Below are 15372 nucleotides of genomic sequence, written 5' to 3' on the forward strand. Positions count from 1 at the left end.
CTGTGGCCTCAAACCGTGCAGGCTTTGTGTTTTAGAATCATTGCTCATGACATTGCATTATCTGGAATTAATTTTGCTAATGGGGGGGGGGGTGAAATAAATGTAAAAAATAAAACACAGTAAGGCATGTGCATTAAGATCTAAGAGGTGATAAGTGCATTGTGGTTAAACATGAAGTTCACCACATTAAAATGCAATCCAGAAAATCTCAATATCTGACCAGTGAGACCAGAGGAAATAAAAGTTATCCAGCATTGTGCAATGATGTTCCCTCAAACACAGGTTACATCAAAAACAGGTCATGTTTATGGCGTTCACGAGGAGATTCCAGGCTTTCGTTTCTAGAAAAAAATCCCAATGCCAAGTCTAATTAGAGTAATTAGTGTTTCAAAAGCTTCATTATTAAAATTGGATCATCTTTATCCAGATATAATCCTGATTCTCAATACGCAAAAAACAAGCAAGTGGAAACAGGTTTTATTCTCAGTCACGGATGCTCCACCCACAGCACATGAAGCATCTGAGAACTGGGTTCACACTATTCAGGCCACAAGCTTCAGAATCCAGTGGGAAAACAAACTCCTAGGCTAGAAATTAAATTTCGATATAAGCTCTTGAATAATTTCGTGATGAATTAATACGTTGGAAAACGTTACGTTACAGGTTTATCTCTTACTGTTACAAATCACTGATACTGGAGACGGCTTCCAAATTACTCACAACAGCAGTGCCAGAGTAAAACCTGTACATTAAACTAATACATACTGCCATGGCAGCGTTTTCTAGAAGATAAATCCACACCTTTTGACCAATCAGGTAACCCCTGTATTGAACTTTTTTATAGCACTCATTGAAAGAGCACATCTGACGTCACAACCTGTACAAGTGTCAGACTTATTCCGATGTGTTACACTGAAAAACGCACACCATGGACAGCGAAGACAGAAAGAGAAAACGGGGAAGAAAAAAATATCTTGCAGCCAATCAATTGGCGAAAATGACCACGGCCGGAATCTCGGGAGGTGAAAAATAGTGAGACTGTGTTCTCCGAGTGCTACGAGGGCAATTATTATAGCCGTGAATCACATTTCCCACATTCACAGAGCCGACCCTCTACTCCAAACGACCACACACAATGTACACACATGGCTTGAACAAAAAACAATATTGCGCATATTTACAGCAGTTAAACAGCATTACCTCTAACCTCTGTTGACCTTTAATAAAAGGGAGCTCATACATAGCTGTAATCCAATATGTACAAATGTTAATCTCATCACGGTCCCCGTGAACAGATCAGCACGCGTATCCTACGAAGCCATGAAGCCGAGCTGTACCAAATTACCGTCTTATTAAATTGGGTTTCGTTTGACATAATGGCATCGCAATAACCTGGAGTGCATCAGTACCTGAAGCCTTTATAGGAATGCGTCTCTCTGGGAAATAATATCACCGTTTTTAGATTTAAAGTATATTTGGTTAAAGCGTTTTGTTTGTGCGGTTTATGTCATTTTTCTGGCCCTGTTTTTGTCTCTCTAATACTCATGTTTTAAATTCCATGCAAGAATATTATGGGTCCCTGGTTCGTACCTATTAATTAGAGACAATTTTAGCACATAATGTTTGTGTTTTGATGGAAATATGAAGTTATATCCACTATGAATGGAATAACAGTGTTTTTATTAACAGACATATGAGAAACCTGCCTTGGGTGATGTCCAGACGTTTAATAGTACAGTTAACTAAATGATAATTGGATGGATGGATGGATGGATGGATGGATGGATGGATGGATGGATGGATGGAGAAGTTCACCAAACCAAACTACAAAGCACAAAACATGGGCAAAGCAGTGAAAAAGTAGCCATCAAAGTTTTGGTGGGTGGATGAATGGATGGATGGATGGATGGATGGATGGATGGATGGATGGATGGATGGATGGTGGGTGGGTGGGTGGATGAACGGACGGACGGACGGACGGACGGACGGACGGACGGACGGACGGGCGGGCGGACGGACGGACGGACGGACGGACGGACGGATGGATGGGTGGATGAATTGATGGATGGATGGATGGATGGATGGATGAAGAGCTTGACAACTCATTGACAAAATTACAAAGTGCAAAATTTAGTGAAGTAGCCAGTGATTATGACTGTCAAATCAAGTACCAGTTCTCATCAGACTGCACCCAAAAAAAGTGTTGAGTCAGGAGATTTGAGCACAGAGACATTTATGGATGGATAGTCTACAAATCCGGAAAGTCCGGTACCTTTGGCGCTGGTGGTTTAGGTAAAATAAGTCTCTGTATATTTGTTGGTTGGACCTCAAGAGAGTCTGAAAAAATGAGGTACAAAAAACATTATGTTCTAATTCCTAGGTCAGAAGATCAAGGACTCTAAGGTTGGTATGAAAGACAAAATTATAAAGATGAAAGTCTTGTTTAAGGAATAAGCCTATTTAATGTTTAAAGGTCTGTGTTCAGAGGTTTGTGTCTTACATGTTTAAGGACTTATCTGGTGTAGAGACTAAAATTTGAGGCCATCCCTGCGACATTAGAAAATCAATTGCCACATTCATACTGATCTGATCCCAGTCAAACCAGTTCGCAGTCGATTTCCCATTGTAATGCTTTCTGGCTGCGTTCTGCTCATGGATACACCCATGAGCTCCACAAACTGTTTTGTGCTTAACAGGCTTGTGTGGAGGACAACATTTCCTGAGTACATGCCACTACACACGTATTCCTGTCTGGAATCATGATGGCCTCAACAAGCAATTACTTCTGGTATTTAATATCCGCCTCAGTGACGCACATGTCTCGCAAACATCTGCGATTTTGCAGGGACATATAGAGAAGCAGTGAAGAATTTGGCTTCTGAAGTTCCATGTTTGGACATGAGTCATGAACTGCTTTGTTAGAATGTTCCAAAGTCCTGGTTCATTTTTTCTTTCATAATAAAGTTGAATTCAATATAAAGCATTTTCCATTTTTTTTCTAATCTTTAAGCTTTTATCCTTAAAGCCGTTTATCAAATTTAATTCGAGTGCAATTTTTTAGCAATGAAGATAAATGTACACTTGCTTCCACAAATTTTGACCACAAAAATGGAGGCACATTATTGTATATTACTGTATGTCTTTTCATCCGCATGTTTAATTTGGCACATGTTTTTACGCTGGATGCCCTTCCTCCCTAACATTTATCCGGGCTTGGGACAGGCACTGAGAGTGCACTGGCTTGTGCAACCCTAATGGCTGGGGTTGGTTCCCTATAGTGTAATATTTAATAATCAATTTCTGAGTATTCATCAACCTCTTTTAAGCCAACGTAAAATTTTATCACAAATTCCCTTTTGAGTTGCTGTTGAATCAGAATCATTAGTAGTCTAAAATAAAAAAAAAACAAGGTCTATACAAATGCTGACCTGGACCTAATGTGTTGTGTTGTACACAATATTCAGGATAAAAAAAAGCCCTATGGCTGTAGGCAATATACTGAACTATTGTATATACAGTGGTGTGGAAAACAGTGTCCACCTCGTCCAAGACGTTGGAGTGGCCTAGTCAAAGTTCTGACCTGAATCCTATTGAGATGCTGTGGCATGACTTTAAAAAGGCGGTTCATGCACGAAAACCCTCCAATGTGGCTGAATTACAACAATTCTGCATAGACGAGTGGAGCAAAATTCCTCCAAACGCTTGATTGCAGTCGTTGCTGCTTAGGGTGGCGCAACCAGTTATTAGGTTTAGGGGGCAAACACTTTTTCAGTTTCGGATTTTGTTTTCCCTCAATAATAAAAACCTTTATTGTCCACTTGTGTTATCTTTTACTAATATTTAAATTAGTTTGATGATCTGAAACATTAAAGTAACAAAGAGGTTTTTCTTTTTTTTTGGTGTGTGTCAGAATCCAATACACGCGTTCTCACGCATTCGAGTAGTGCCCTCTGCTGGACAACACAAGCATTGCAAACCCTTAGAAGAAGCATATGATTCTTCTGGTTTCCAAAACCTTTTGTCTATATTGTACTTTTCCACAATTCCAGGACTTCCAGCCAAAGTTTTTAAGTACTTTAGGATTTTGTGTAGCCTAATTCCTGCTGCCGGTCCCTCTGACATGTTTTGATGCCACTGTGGCATTATCTTTTTGACCTCCCTGTGTTTGTGATGTCGCTGGTACTTTGTATGGATTTTCAGTGTTTTGTCATCTCCAGTAGGACCTACTGGCTTATCAAATCAGACCCATACACCAGTAACATTTCCAAATTTATTTCGGTGGCTTTACATTCACGATTCATTGGCTCATATTTTGTGGACTTGATCTTAATAGGTGTTATGTGAGACTTGACTGTAAGTCATTCCTGCACATCATAGACATAAAAATATCGCGAAGTATTGCTATATTGCTTATTTACAATAGATAGCCAACGTATGTGGACACCTGACATTACGCTCAGCATGTGAGTGTGCCCCTGTACAAGCTAACTCCATGAAGACATGGTATGTTTAGGGTTAGACTGGAAGAACTTGAGTGTCCTTCACCCAGCCAACACCTTCAAACAACAACTAAAGCCCAGACCTCTTACTTACTTACATAACTGACTAAATCTCCAAAGCCACATCTCAACAATTTTAGTGGAAAGAGGAAACGTGGAAGAGTTTCGATATTTCCAGTGGCAAATCGTGTATAATAATGCCCTTGGCTTTCGTAGGGGATGTTCAACACGTTTAAGAACGCGAAGATCAGGTGTCCACATACTTTTGCTTGCACCGTGTAGGTAAAATTGCTTTATTTATGCCAAATGATATTGATTTTGTGTGTTAAGTGCTTGGTGGTTGCGTATTTCTTCCTAAGTGTATGTAGGAGAAGCTGTGTGTGGAAGCTAGACTTTTGGCTTTAGGTGCTCAGGTGCAGAATATATACACAGGGTTATGGGAAAATAAGCAAGTCAGGAGAACGCTCTAGTGCAAATAGGCAGGACTTTGCTTGTGGAGGGTAAAACATACAATTAAATACATATATTACAGTAGTTTGGGTGTCTACAGTGTGTCATCTACTTGAGACTAGTCTGCTTGGGAAGTTTTGGTGCAAGGATCAGCTCGTCTGCTTGAGGCCCAGGGCCCTTCATCGCCATGCTTGCTCCGACCACGGCTGGGTAGCTCCGATTGCGCCTCAATCCCTCGTTTAGGGGCGTAAAAGGAGAGCCCGTCCTCCTCAAGCCACCCAGAGGGCCTAGTATGTGGCGTGGCCCTGAGATTCCACTGGCTCCTGGACTTGCCAAACCCAGCCTCTTCAACTTATCAACCAGGTTCAGATTGTACACACTGACATCTGTCTGGCTCTCACAATCCCTCGCCTGGGTCCCTCCTGCCACCTCTTTCAGAATGGATCGTGCCGGTTTAGAGGCTAGGAAGTTCTCATAGGAAGGGCTATTGAACGAGAAGTCAGCAGCATTGTCCGGATCGACGGAATGGGGGCTTGGAGTATGTCGGGCAGGGGAGTTTTGTGGAGTGGTGGGTTTCTGAGAGTCCAGAGGAGTCGACTGAGGAAGGACAGAGGTGGAAAAATAGACATCACCGCTCGCCCTGTCCCAGGTACGTGGCTGATAGACCGCTGCGGAAATCCCACGTTCCTGTAGTAGGCGCACTAGCCCCAGTGATGTGCTGAAGGTCTTGGTGGAGTCACGTAAGTTGGTGAAGGACTGGGACTGGGAGAGACTTAAGCGGCGAGGCGTGCAGGGGGTAGCCGCGGGGGTGGAGCGAAGGCTGGACGACATGGCACATGAGGTGGTCGGGGCAGGGTTTAGACTGTAGAGAGGAGGAGAAAAAAATGAGTGCTAGATGTTTTTGTTTCGACGCTGGTTTACATTTTGACAATTTGAAGTGAATAAGCACACCGCCTGACCTGGGGGTGACCCTGGTAATCTCGTCAGATGGGTGGAGGATCCTGCAGGTAGTGAAAGTGTAGGTGGAACTGGTGTGGGCCATGCACTTACCCGGGTAGTGCACTGCAAATCACACAAATAAAATCTTATCAGAATCCTTTTTTACACAAAACAGTAGTCTGTAAAGTGTATATAGTTACTGAAATACAAGAGAGTCCTTTAAAAAAGCAGGAAATATCATAGAGTGACTCACGTGAGAACTCGGAAGATGCGTAGCCGGTGCTGAGGCAGGGGGACGGAGAGGCTGAGGGGGCATGGCTAAGAATAGGATTGGCCATAGTGGTGGTGGTGGTTGGAAGGTTTTGGAAGTATTGCTCTCCAGGCTCATCTTCCTCATAGTCACTGTAATTATAGACCTCCTCTAGGTCGAGTTCTAGAGGCCGGAAACCTTTCGGGACGACACCGGGACGGGCGTCTAAAATACCGCCGAGGTTAGGCTGAGCTAACTGCTGCCAGTGCTGCAACGTGGCAGAGCCTGAGAGAAGGTAAGAGAAAGAATTTGAATTCCTTTGACTAACATGGTCTACACTTCGTGTTAACAGTTTTGTACGTTACCCACAATGCGTGGAGTTTCTCACCTTCCAATGGTTTGACAATCTGTAGCTTGTCTGGCAGATACGGCCGGCTTGGCCATATTCCCAGCGACATGATGCTCTCTCCAGACACGATGCCATGAAGTGAAGGATCGCGGTGCCTCCTCTCGCGCGCCTCCTCAAAGTAACGCCGCTCGCTCAGGCAGTTCTGTCTGCGCAGTGACAGCCGGCGCAGTGCCAGCTTCAGGTCATCCGAGCCGAAATGCTTTTCAGGACCGCCAGAACTGGACAGCAACGAAAAATGCCACACATATACACAGAAGAATTTGTTTCTAATCCAGGTACTCAATTGTGAGTACTTTAGAATCAAGGTTTTAGATCACAAACATTCCTGAATGTAAATGGAACTTGTTTGTTTACAATATATGTAATTAACGAGTCTAAGAGACAGCGTTAAGCCCCACCCACCCGGCATCTGTCGACTCCGCCTCCAGGAGCATGCTCTGTTCACGGTTATCGAGGGCAGCCATGCTGTCAGTGTTGCTGTCGGAGAGGATAGGACTTAGGGACGAGAGAGTCTGATTGGACCCTGGGATATTAGCAGACGACGGAGCCGGTAAACGTTGCCTGACTGACTGGTTAACATTTTTAACCGTCTCGAACACACGCTTATGACGCACGCTGTAAACACAAACATTTACAAAAGGACATGAAATGGTTCAAGTCAGTTAAAGAGTCAGAGGCATTTTAACAGCTTAATCATGAATTCCAGTTTCAGTGCATTGGAATACATCCCATAATAAACCAAAAACTGGAAAAATAAGAGACGTACTTTTGCTCATTCTGCTCAGGGTTCTCATGACTCAACTCCATCCTCATAGAGCCCTCGATTTCAGCGGCCAGAGAGTCCTGAGACGCACAAGCACACGAGATTGATATTTCAATCAAGATCACACAGGCTTTGCCGATCAAAATCATTTTCTCTTTTAAGTTCGATTTAATTGGCTGAGAGAAATCATCCTATCTTTATTTAGCTAATGTAATATGTCCCACCCAGGGTACATTCTGGCTTTAACACAGCCTTATTTTATGCAGTACGACACAGTATTTGGTATGGTGTGTGTGTGCACACCATAGGGAACAGTCCAAGAGGATGGAAACGTCGCGGAGTTCCAGACACATTCCTGTTGCGCAGGTTCTTCAGCTCTTCCTGAGCCTCATGCAGCATCTCAATACACTCCAGATACTTTTCACCCAGCTCCTGAAGCTGTGTGTTTGGAGAACAAGAGCAATTTAGATAATTATAACACATTTTTTTTAAATTATAAAGGATTAGAAAATCATGTGCGTGATGTCACACATCCACTGCACCTCGGCCGTGAGTTGCCTCTGGGCGTCTTTCGCTGCCACCAGATGCTGAGAAAGTTCCTTATTTTCCAGGGCACACTATAAAGCACGAAAGCACAAATATACTAATGCAATTTTTTTTCTCTGGGTCACTTCTTCACTGTAAGTAAAGCGAGCCTCACCGTTTTGGCTTTTTTCTGCAAGTCGACAACCTGCGAGAGCAAGTACGTGATTTCTTCCTGCTGCCGAGCCGCATCCTCCGTCTTCCTGGTGAGCTCCTCGGCTATGGTGGAGATCTGCAGACTGGACTGTCCTGAAGATCAGGTTTCCGAGTGGAGTTATGCAGCAAGCAGCGAGAATTTGATAGCACGATTGTGCAGATTTATGGTGTGTATAGTTTGGTGTAAAATGAAGCTGTGTCTTAGTTGTGCACTATTATACTTAGGCAATACTGGCTCGAGGAAGCAGTATTGAATATTGATCAGTTTTAAATTACACTGACTTCATGACAGTTTGTGTATCTTTCTAGACTAGTCTTTGACATTCATTAAAACAACAAATAACGTGCAGGTCATCTAAAACAGTACTAGTGGTGACAGTTCATCAACTTGTGGTTTGTTTTAACTTACTGAGCTCTTTCACGCAGTCGTTCACCAGCTGCTGCTCTTTCTCTTCATATGTCTCTGTCTCTGACTTCAGATTACTTGCCTAAACAGGGAACCACACACACAAAAACACACACACACACACACACACACACACACACACACACACACACACACACACACACACACATATATATAATATGCCGAACACGAATGTCCGACGGGTGCTGAAAGGATAGCGGCACTTCAGCACCCGTGTTTGGGAAAGCGAAAGTTAAGTCAACAAGTTAAGTCACCCAAACCTTGTTGAACCCCTCGATTCTGATTGGTCAGAAGGTATCCATAACATTTACTGTATTGAGATTCTTATTTAACATATATGGAAGGATTTTCCAGTGCCAGACTATCGTATATATACCTCTGAACGGAGAGAGAGGTTCTCCTCTTCCAGGTCTTTGAGTTTCCTTTGAAGCAGGTCCACATTGGAGCCACTTTGGAAAGGCAACTGTGCCCTGCTCTGCCGACCTCTGACCCCGCAAAACACAACAAAACACAGGAAAAGATTAGCATGGCACCAACACAACACATTTACACAATGCACAGGGAAACCAGGAGCATCCTTTTTTTGTTTTGGTTTTTTTGGAAAAAGCCACATTTACACTTGAACATGTATTTTGGGTTGTGTTTTTTTTACAATTTTTGTTTATTTAGACTAACGATGGAGACGTGGCGTCCTCCTCGCTCTCCTCGGCTGTGTTGGTGTAGAACTGCAAAAGCTCATCTTTTAGATTTAGTTCATGATGAAGCTGAGCCACCTGAGAGAGAGAGAGAGAGAGAGAGAGAGAGAGAGAGAGAGAGAGAGAGAGAGAGAGAGAGAGAGAGAGAGAGAGAGAGAGAGAGAGAGAGAGAACAGAGGTTATCTGAAACACTAATTTGCCGGTTAGCTAGCATACTGTTTATTGTGAAGATGAAGAAGCTCACAGCCTGTTTGAGGAATGTAATGGATGCTACGAGCTGATTGGTAGACCAGTCTCACCTCCTCTGTAATGTTCCCCACTTGTTCCTCCAGATACTCGTTCTGCTCGGATAAAGTTCGGTTCTTCTTCAGCAGGGACTGGCCGATCCGAGCAGCCAGCTCCAGGTCCCGTTCTTTCTGTGTATGTATATATATTCATATAAAACACATAACTTCTAATATATTATCACTATATACTTAAAAGACATCATGAATCTTCCTACAGGGAGATGTTTCTTTAACATTTAATGGAAGGAGTCTCCAGTGTCAGTGCTAAGTGCTAAGAGAAAGCTGTAGCTTAAGGTTTTTCCACCACGGGAAAGTCTTTGTGGTGGAAGACACAGGTGGAATCTTATCGTCCAACTAAAAACGTACAAGTCAATCTTTAATAGATAAAAACGATCCTTGTTGACGTATAAGAGGAACAATTGATGGAACATGAAGTGCAATCACGGATGATTGAAGGACTGGATTTGTCCAACTCACCTCCTCCAGAAGTCTGGTGACAGCATCGATGTCATTGTAGGTCTTAGTCATCTGGCCCACTCGTTCAGCACATAGCACTATGAAGAGGACAGAGAGACCCTCATAGAAACCAGATAGTCTTCTCTCATACTTATTAATGACAGTAGCAGTGCAATTCCTGTGTTGTTATGAGAAAATCTGCTCCCGGCTGCAAACATCCTGACATGATCCTTGTAACGCCAACATCGCAGCAATGATTACCCCGGCAACCGCTGCCATGCCGACAGCATTCAGCAACTGCTTCAGCTCAGATAACTCCCACAGCCTCACACACACACACACACACACACACACACACACACACACACACACACGTCCCTGCAGCTTTAAACACAACATGCCAGGAAATGGTTTCCAGTTTTGACATTCATTCTAAAAGAAAGCTCAGATTTGTACTTTTTCCTTCAAATCTTACGCAGGAAATGTACAGGCCAAATACCAATAACAACTAGAGACTGAAAACAGCAAACATTTAAGTATCACATGAACTGTGCATCAACAGATTGTTATTCGCCAGAGATATTATCTGACCAAAATCCCTCTTCAGGAAAGTTTGAATCACATATTAACATGAAGGGTGCCAATAATTTCAAAACCTTCATAAAAGATTCACAGCAACTTTATTTTTATTTCTTAAAGTCAGAAATACACTTATGTAAGTTTAATATCTGCCCCTCAAAACTCTGTGTTCATGTTAATATTTCATTTTTTGTGAATTTTTTCAGTAACAGTTTCTACCACAGCGCCCTCTGGTGGTTTCACTCCCTCCACTATATATACGCTGCAGTCAATCTAGCGCATTAGTCAGGTATTAATGGGTCACTGCACCGTCTCTATAAGACAGAGGTACAGCATTTCATATTCACACACACTTCCTTTTTTCAATTATCAGGTTCACACATTCAACAATTCTGATAAATCAGAGCTAGATTGAAAGCGGGGAGTGGGGGTGGTAGACTGCAAGATAGAGAGAGGAAGAGAGAGAGAGAGAGAGAGAGAGAGAGAGAGAGAGAGAGAGAGAGAGAGAATACAACAGTGACAAAAAAGTATGTAATATAAATATAGGAATGAGGAGGGAATGAAAGAGAAAAGGAGGGGGAACAAGATCGTAAAAAGAGAAGGGCAAAAGAAGAAACGAGAAGCAAGCTAGCAAGAGCACAAAGAAAGAGAGGCGATAACAAGATATAGTGATAGAGAGAGAGAGAGAGAGAGAGAGAGAGAGAGAGAGAGAGAGAGGACACAAGGGAGTAGGAAAGAATAAAAGAGAGAAAGAGGATAGCAAGACAGAAATAGATTCATGAGTGGGGAGGTGACAACTCAAAAACTAGCAAGATTCAAAAAAAAAAAAAGAGAGAGAGAGAGAGAGAGAGAGAGAGAGAGAGAGAGAGAGAGAGAGAGAGAGAGAGAGACGATAACCAGGTAAAGATGGATAGACAGCGATAGAGGGGGGTGGGGGGGTGAAAGAGCAGGGACACCAAAGTATATTAGAAAGTTTGGCAAAGTATGAAAAAAAGAAATCACTAAAGACCAAAAAAATGATATAAAGGACAGGACAAAAGGGAAAAGATGAAGAGACAATGAGACACAAGACAAAAAGAAAGAGGGACTGAAAGACAGAAAGAGGATAGCATGATAGAAATAGAATGATGATGCATACAAACACTACACAATCATTACATGCAATAGAGATGTCCATCACACACACACACACACACACACACACACACACACACACACACACACACACACACACACTTTACCAATGGTGCAGTCCTTGGTGAAGCAGTCCAGCTCTGTGCACTCATCACTATCGCTCCTGTACATCCTCCCACTCTCTCTCTCTCTCTCTCTCTCTCTCTCTCTCTCTCTCTCTCTCTCTCTCTCTCTCTCTCTCTCTCTCTTCCCCTCTTTTTCTACCTGTGTTGAAACAAAAAGCTCCTCTGGAAACACAAGCAAGCTGAAGATACACAAAAGACCAGAGAGATGCAAGGAAAGCAAATGAAAGAAAGAAAAGAGCGAGGGATGAGGTCATACGTTTTCTGCCTAATTTTAACGCCCTTGTAACCGGCGCTTCATTGATCTTATAAATCTGGCCGTCCTTTGTCCCAAATATGCTCCAAAAATATCAACAGCAATAGAAGGAGCTCACTTTATTTCAGCCTAACGAGAGCGATGCAGCGGGGCTTTACTTCTTTAGTCTGTGCATTCTGCTTAAACCCAAAAGCTCCCGAAGCTGCACGAGGAGGATGGTGCACTACAGTACCACATCTGCACTTACAGAAGTAGTTGAGGGTCTCCTCGATCTGCTCGGCAGTCAGCTCGATTTGCGTGTCTGGAGAGATGAGGGGAGTGTGCAGCCAATCGTCATGCTCATATCCGAACACGCTGTCGGCTCTTAGCTTGTACACCGGGAGCTTCTCCTCCAACAGGCTGATGATCTCCACCTCAGGGAGCTCGATGCTGTTACACACATCTGTGCACAGGTACGAGGGTACGAAAGAACGCAAGGCACTCAGTTAAACATGCAGAGCACAAATACTGATGCAGCTTGGGAACAACAGCGCTGTGAAGGGTATAAATTCACTATTTCTCAGCACACCGGGTTTCATTTGATTTTAACATGAAGGTATGTCATAGAAAATAAATCATTATAAATATATAAACACAATACAAAAAACCCTGAATGAAAGCGGATTAGAAATGCTTCAGAAAATGGCTATTTGAAATAATAAAATAAATGTCAAAAGACGCGCTACACCGCCGACAGCCAGCAGGGGTCGACAAACGCAAAGTAAGAGCGGTGGTGCAGGAAAACCCAGAATTCTCCATGCTCATTAAACTGGATTGCCTGCACCTGTAAGGATTATTATTTAAGGCCATCTATTGCCACAGCCTTTTGCCACACCTTTGTAGAGGGGTGGCTGGTATGGTATGTCAGGGCTTTGTATGACACTAGAAGGAAAGAAAGTAAAAGAAGCAAGGAAAAAAAGATATTTAAGACATGCCCAGGAAAAGAGGCAGAAACTAAGACAAAGAAATGACAACTGAAAATAGATAAAAGAATCTGTTAATGCTGGTTAGTGGAAATTATCACTTACTTCGAGCTTATTGTTCCTTTTTTAGGAAAGATTCTTTGGTTTGATGACACCATTTTGCTGTCTCTTTGCTATTCTCTTCCCCATAATCATTTTTTTTCTCCAAAATTGTTTTTCAACCAACTTAAAAAAAGCTTCCAGTATAGATTACAATCACAAAACATTTCAGAGGCACTTTAAACATCCTTTTGTAAGTCAATTCTAATAAACATTCCCTAATATATAAAATGCATTACTGCCAATTATAGTGTTTCTAAAATCGCTGACCGAACAAAGGTGCTTGTAGCAATATTGTTGCCATTTATTGATATTTCAACCTTCCAAATGCCTCATAGCATGCACAGGCATGCAGTGATTTATAATAATAATAGTGGTGAGAGAGTGACTATAAACTTCAGAAGTTAATCCGAACTCCACAGACCTGTGATGGTTTCTGCATCCCGATAGGCAGCATGCGGTAGCAGAAGGGGAGGTTCCTTGGTCCCGTCGCCTACATACTGCTCCTCCTGAATGGACCCGAGAGGGAGCTGTGTGTGTGATGCTGTTTCCGAACGATCAGAGTCCAACTCGTCCAGCTTGGCAACTTCTCACCGAGCACAGAGAACATCGGCCATTGGGCACTGGACCACCTGACACAGACAGATGTTTTCTTTCAAGTTATAATTAAATTTGAATTTGCATTGATACACAAATTGTGTGGTGTAATGTTGTTTGGACGGCCATGTTGGAAGTTAAAATGTTGAGCGTAGTCACTTCCATGAAAGGCAGATATTTGAATGGGTTTCCAGTGAGATTTTCAAGGCATCAACATTTTATTGGTCATTAATGGCAATTAACTGTAGTGTTATATTGGACCCTTGTGAATTCTTTAGTAAATGACCTTTCAGTGATTTAGTAAATCATGTTAATGTTATCCCTGGTTTTAAAACCATAACCAGGTGATTTTGTGATTTTATTTATTTTTAACTGGATAGCCACTTGGATGGATTTAAACTTGAACTAACCCAAAAGTATGGGTTATTAACGCCATTCGTTTTGGGTAAAAAGTATGAGGAATTATAACCTCATTACCATAAAAAAACAAAAAATTCATTGTGCCGCAGATTTTTAAACAATTAGAGTAGGTTTATAATCCTACCCGGTTAGCAAAGTGAACTTGGGCTGCTATTATTATCGGGCCAGCATTCACCCAGTCTTTGTCTCTTTGTCCATCAGGGACACTGTCGTCCACTGGACCAACGTTAGCATGTTTTTTGCCTCTTCAGATATCAGGAATTTTATTAACATGCATCCTTTTGAAAACTCCTGGTCAAATCTTTAAAGATTTATATATAGAATCCCTTTTTATTTTGTCCAAATGTAGTGAACAAGCGAATATATCTAGTATGGGATCTGACACCTATTATTGTGGGGTATTTTATATAAGTCAGGGCAGATTAAGTCCATAAAGCATCACATCTAAACTACATTTCAGAAGCTCTAAACTGCAATGAAGTTGATGAACTGTGGTGTCATGGCTGCCTCATGTGAGCTAATGAGCTCTACATATTTACATCCACCTGAGCAGGTGTTGAGGGTGTGGCTTTCGACAATTGAAATAAACCAGACGCCGAGATTATTACAAAAATCCCAATAAATACCCTTTTTTTTTTTTTAAACAAAAAACACTGTAAATTTGGACACGTGTGCATGAGTGTATTCATTTCCGGTAAACGCGTCTAGAGGCGTCGGTGACGTCATGACGTCACGGCAAAGGGTGCCACGGTTCACCTTGCGTAAACAAACCGATTATCGATTATCATTTTATTATCATTATTAGAAGTGAAATATAATTTGTAAAAATTAACCGCATTTCCGGTTGGAAAACCTTTTTGTTTGGCCACTTACGATAACGTGATGTACAGCTTCCTTTTTAGAATAAATAAATAAAGTCGGTGTATATTTTTTTATAAGGTGAATAAATCAGCAGGGTGATGTGTCCTCTGTCCTCTGTCCTGGACTCGGTGATGGACAGATGATCAGGTTACGGAGGATGCAGGTTGCTGATGCTGAAGCTCTACTGCTCAATTCTGACACAAAGAGATGGCGACATTTCCGGTATTCCCAGTTCCACAAGTCACACAAAACCCCCACACTACACACTCCTCTTGTCCCGTCTTTCACACCAATCCATCTCAATCACCCATGCCCCCCTTTTTTTCCTTTTTCTTTATGCCTTCGTTTCTTCCTATGCTGAAGGACAGAGCATCATCCACAGCCGCCGCACCGGGCGTGACGTCACGGATCACGTCACACTCACGCTTC

The 15372-nt window shown here is 42.4% G+C and overlaps 1 protein-coding gene across 1 annotated transcript; it reads right to left on the reverse strand.

Moving 5' to 3' along the window:
• Positions 1–4256: 4256 nt before the first annotated feature.
• On the reverse strand, positions 4257–15372 carry trak1b (trafficking protein, kinesin binding 1b). Its single transcript, XM_083566218.1, has 17 exons — positions 14956–15372; positions 13490–13697; positions 12252–12446; positions 9935–10011; positions 9470–9586; positions 9151–9248; positions 8852–8960; positions 8458–8536; positions 8011–8141; positions 7853–7927; positions 7614–7748; positions 7314–7390; positions 6950–7162; positions 6527–6765; positions 6142–6423; positions 5909–6011; positions 4257–5811 (listed from the first exon to the last, which is right to left on the reverse strand). The coding sequence occupies exons 4-17, from the start codon at positions 9983–9985 to the stop codon at positions 5058–5060; spliced, it is 2463 nt and encodes an 820-aa protein (XP_083422344.1). The 5' UTR covers positions 9986–10011; positions 12252–12446; positions 13490–13697; positions 14956–15372; the 3' UTR covers positions 4257–5057.

The sequence above is a fragment of the Silurus aristotelis genome (genome assembly GCF_946808225.1).
Source record: "Silurus aristotelis genome assembly, chromosome: 17".
NCBI classification, from domain to species: Eukaryota; Metazoa; Chordata; class Actinopteri; order Siluriformes; family Siluridae; genus Silurus; species Silurus aristotelis.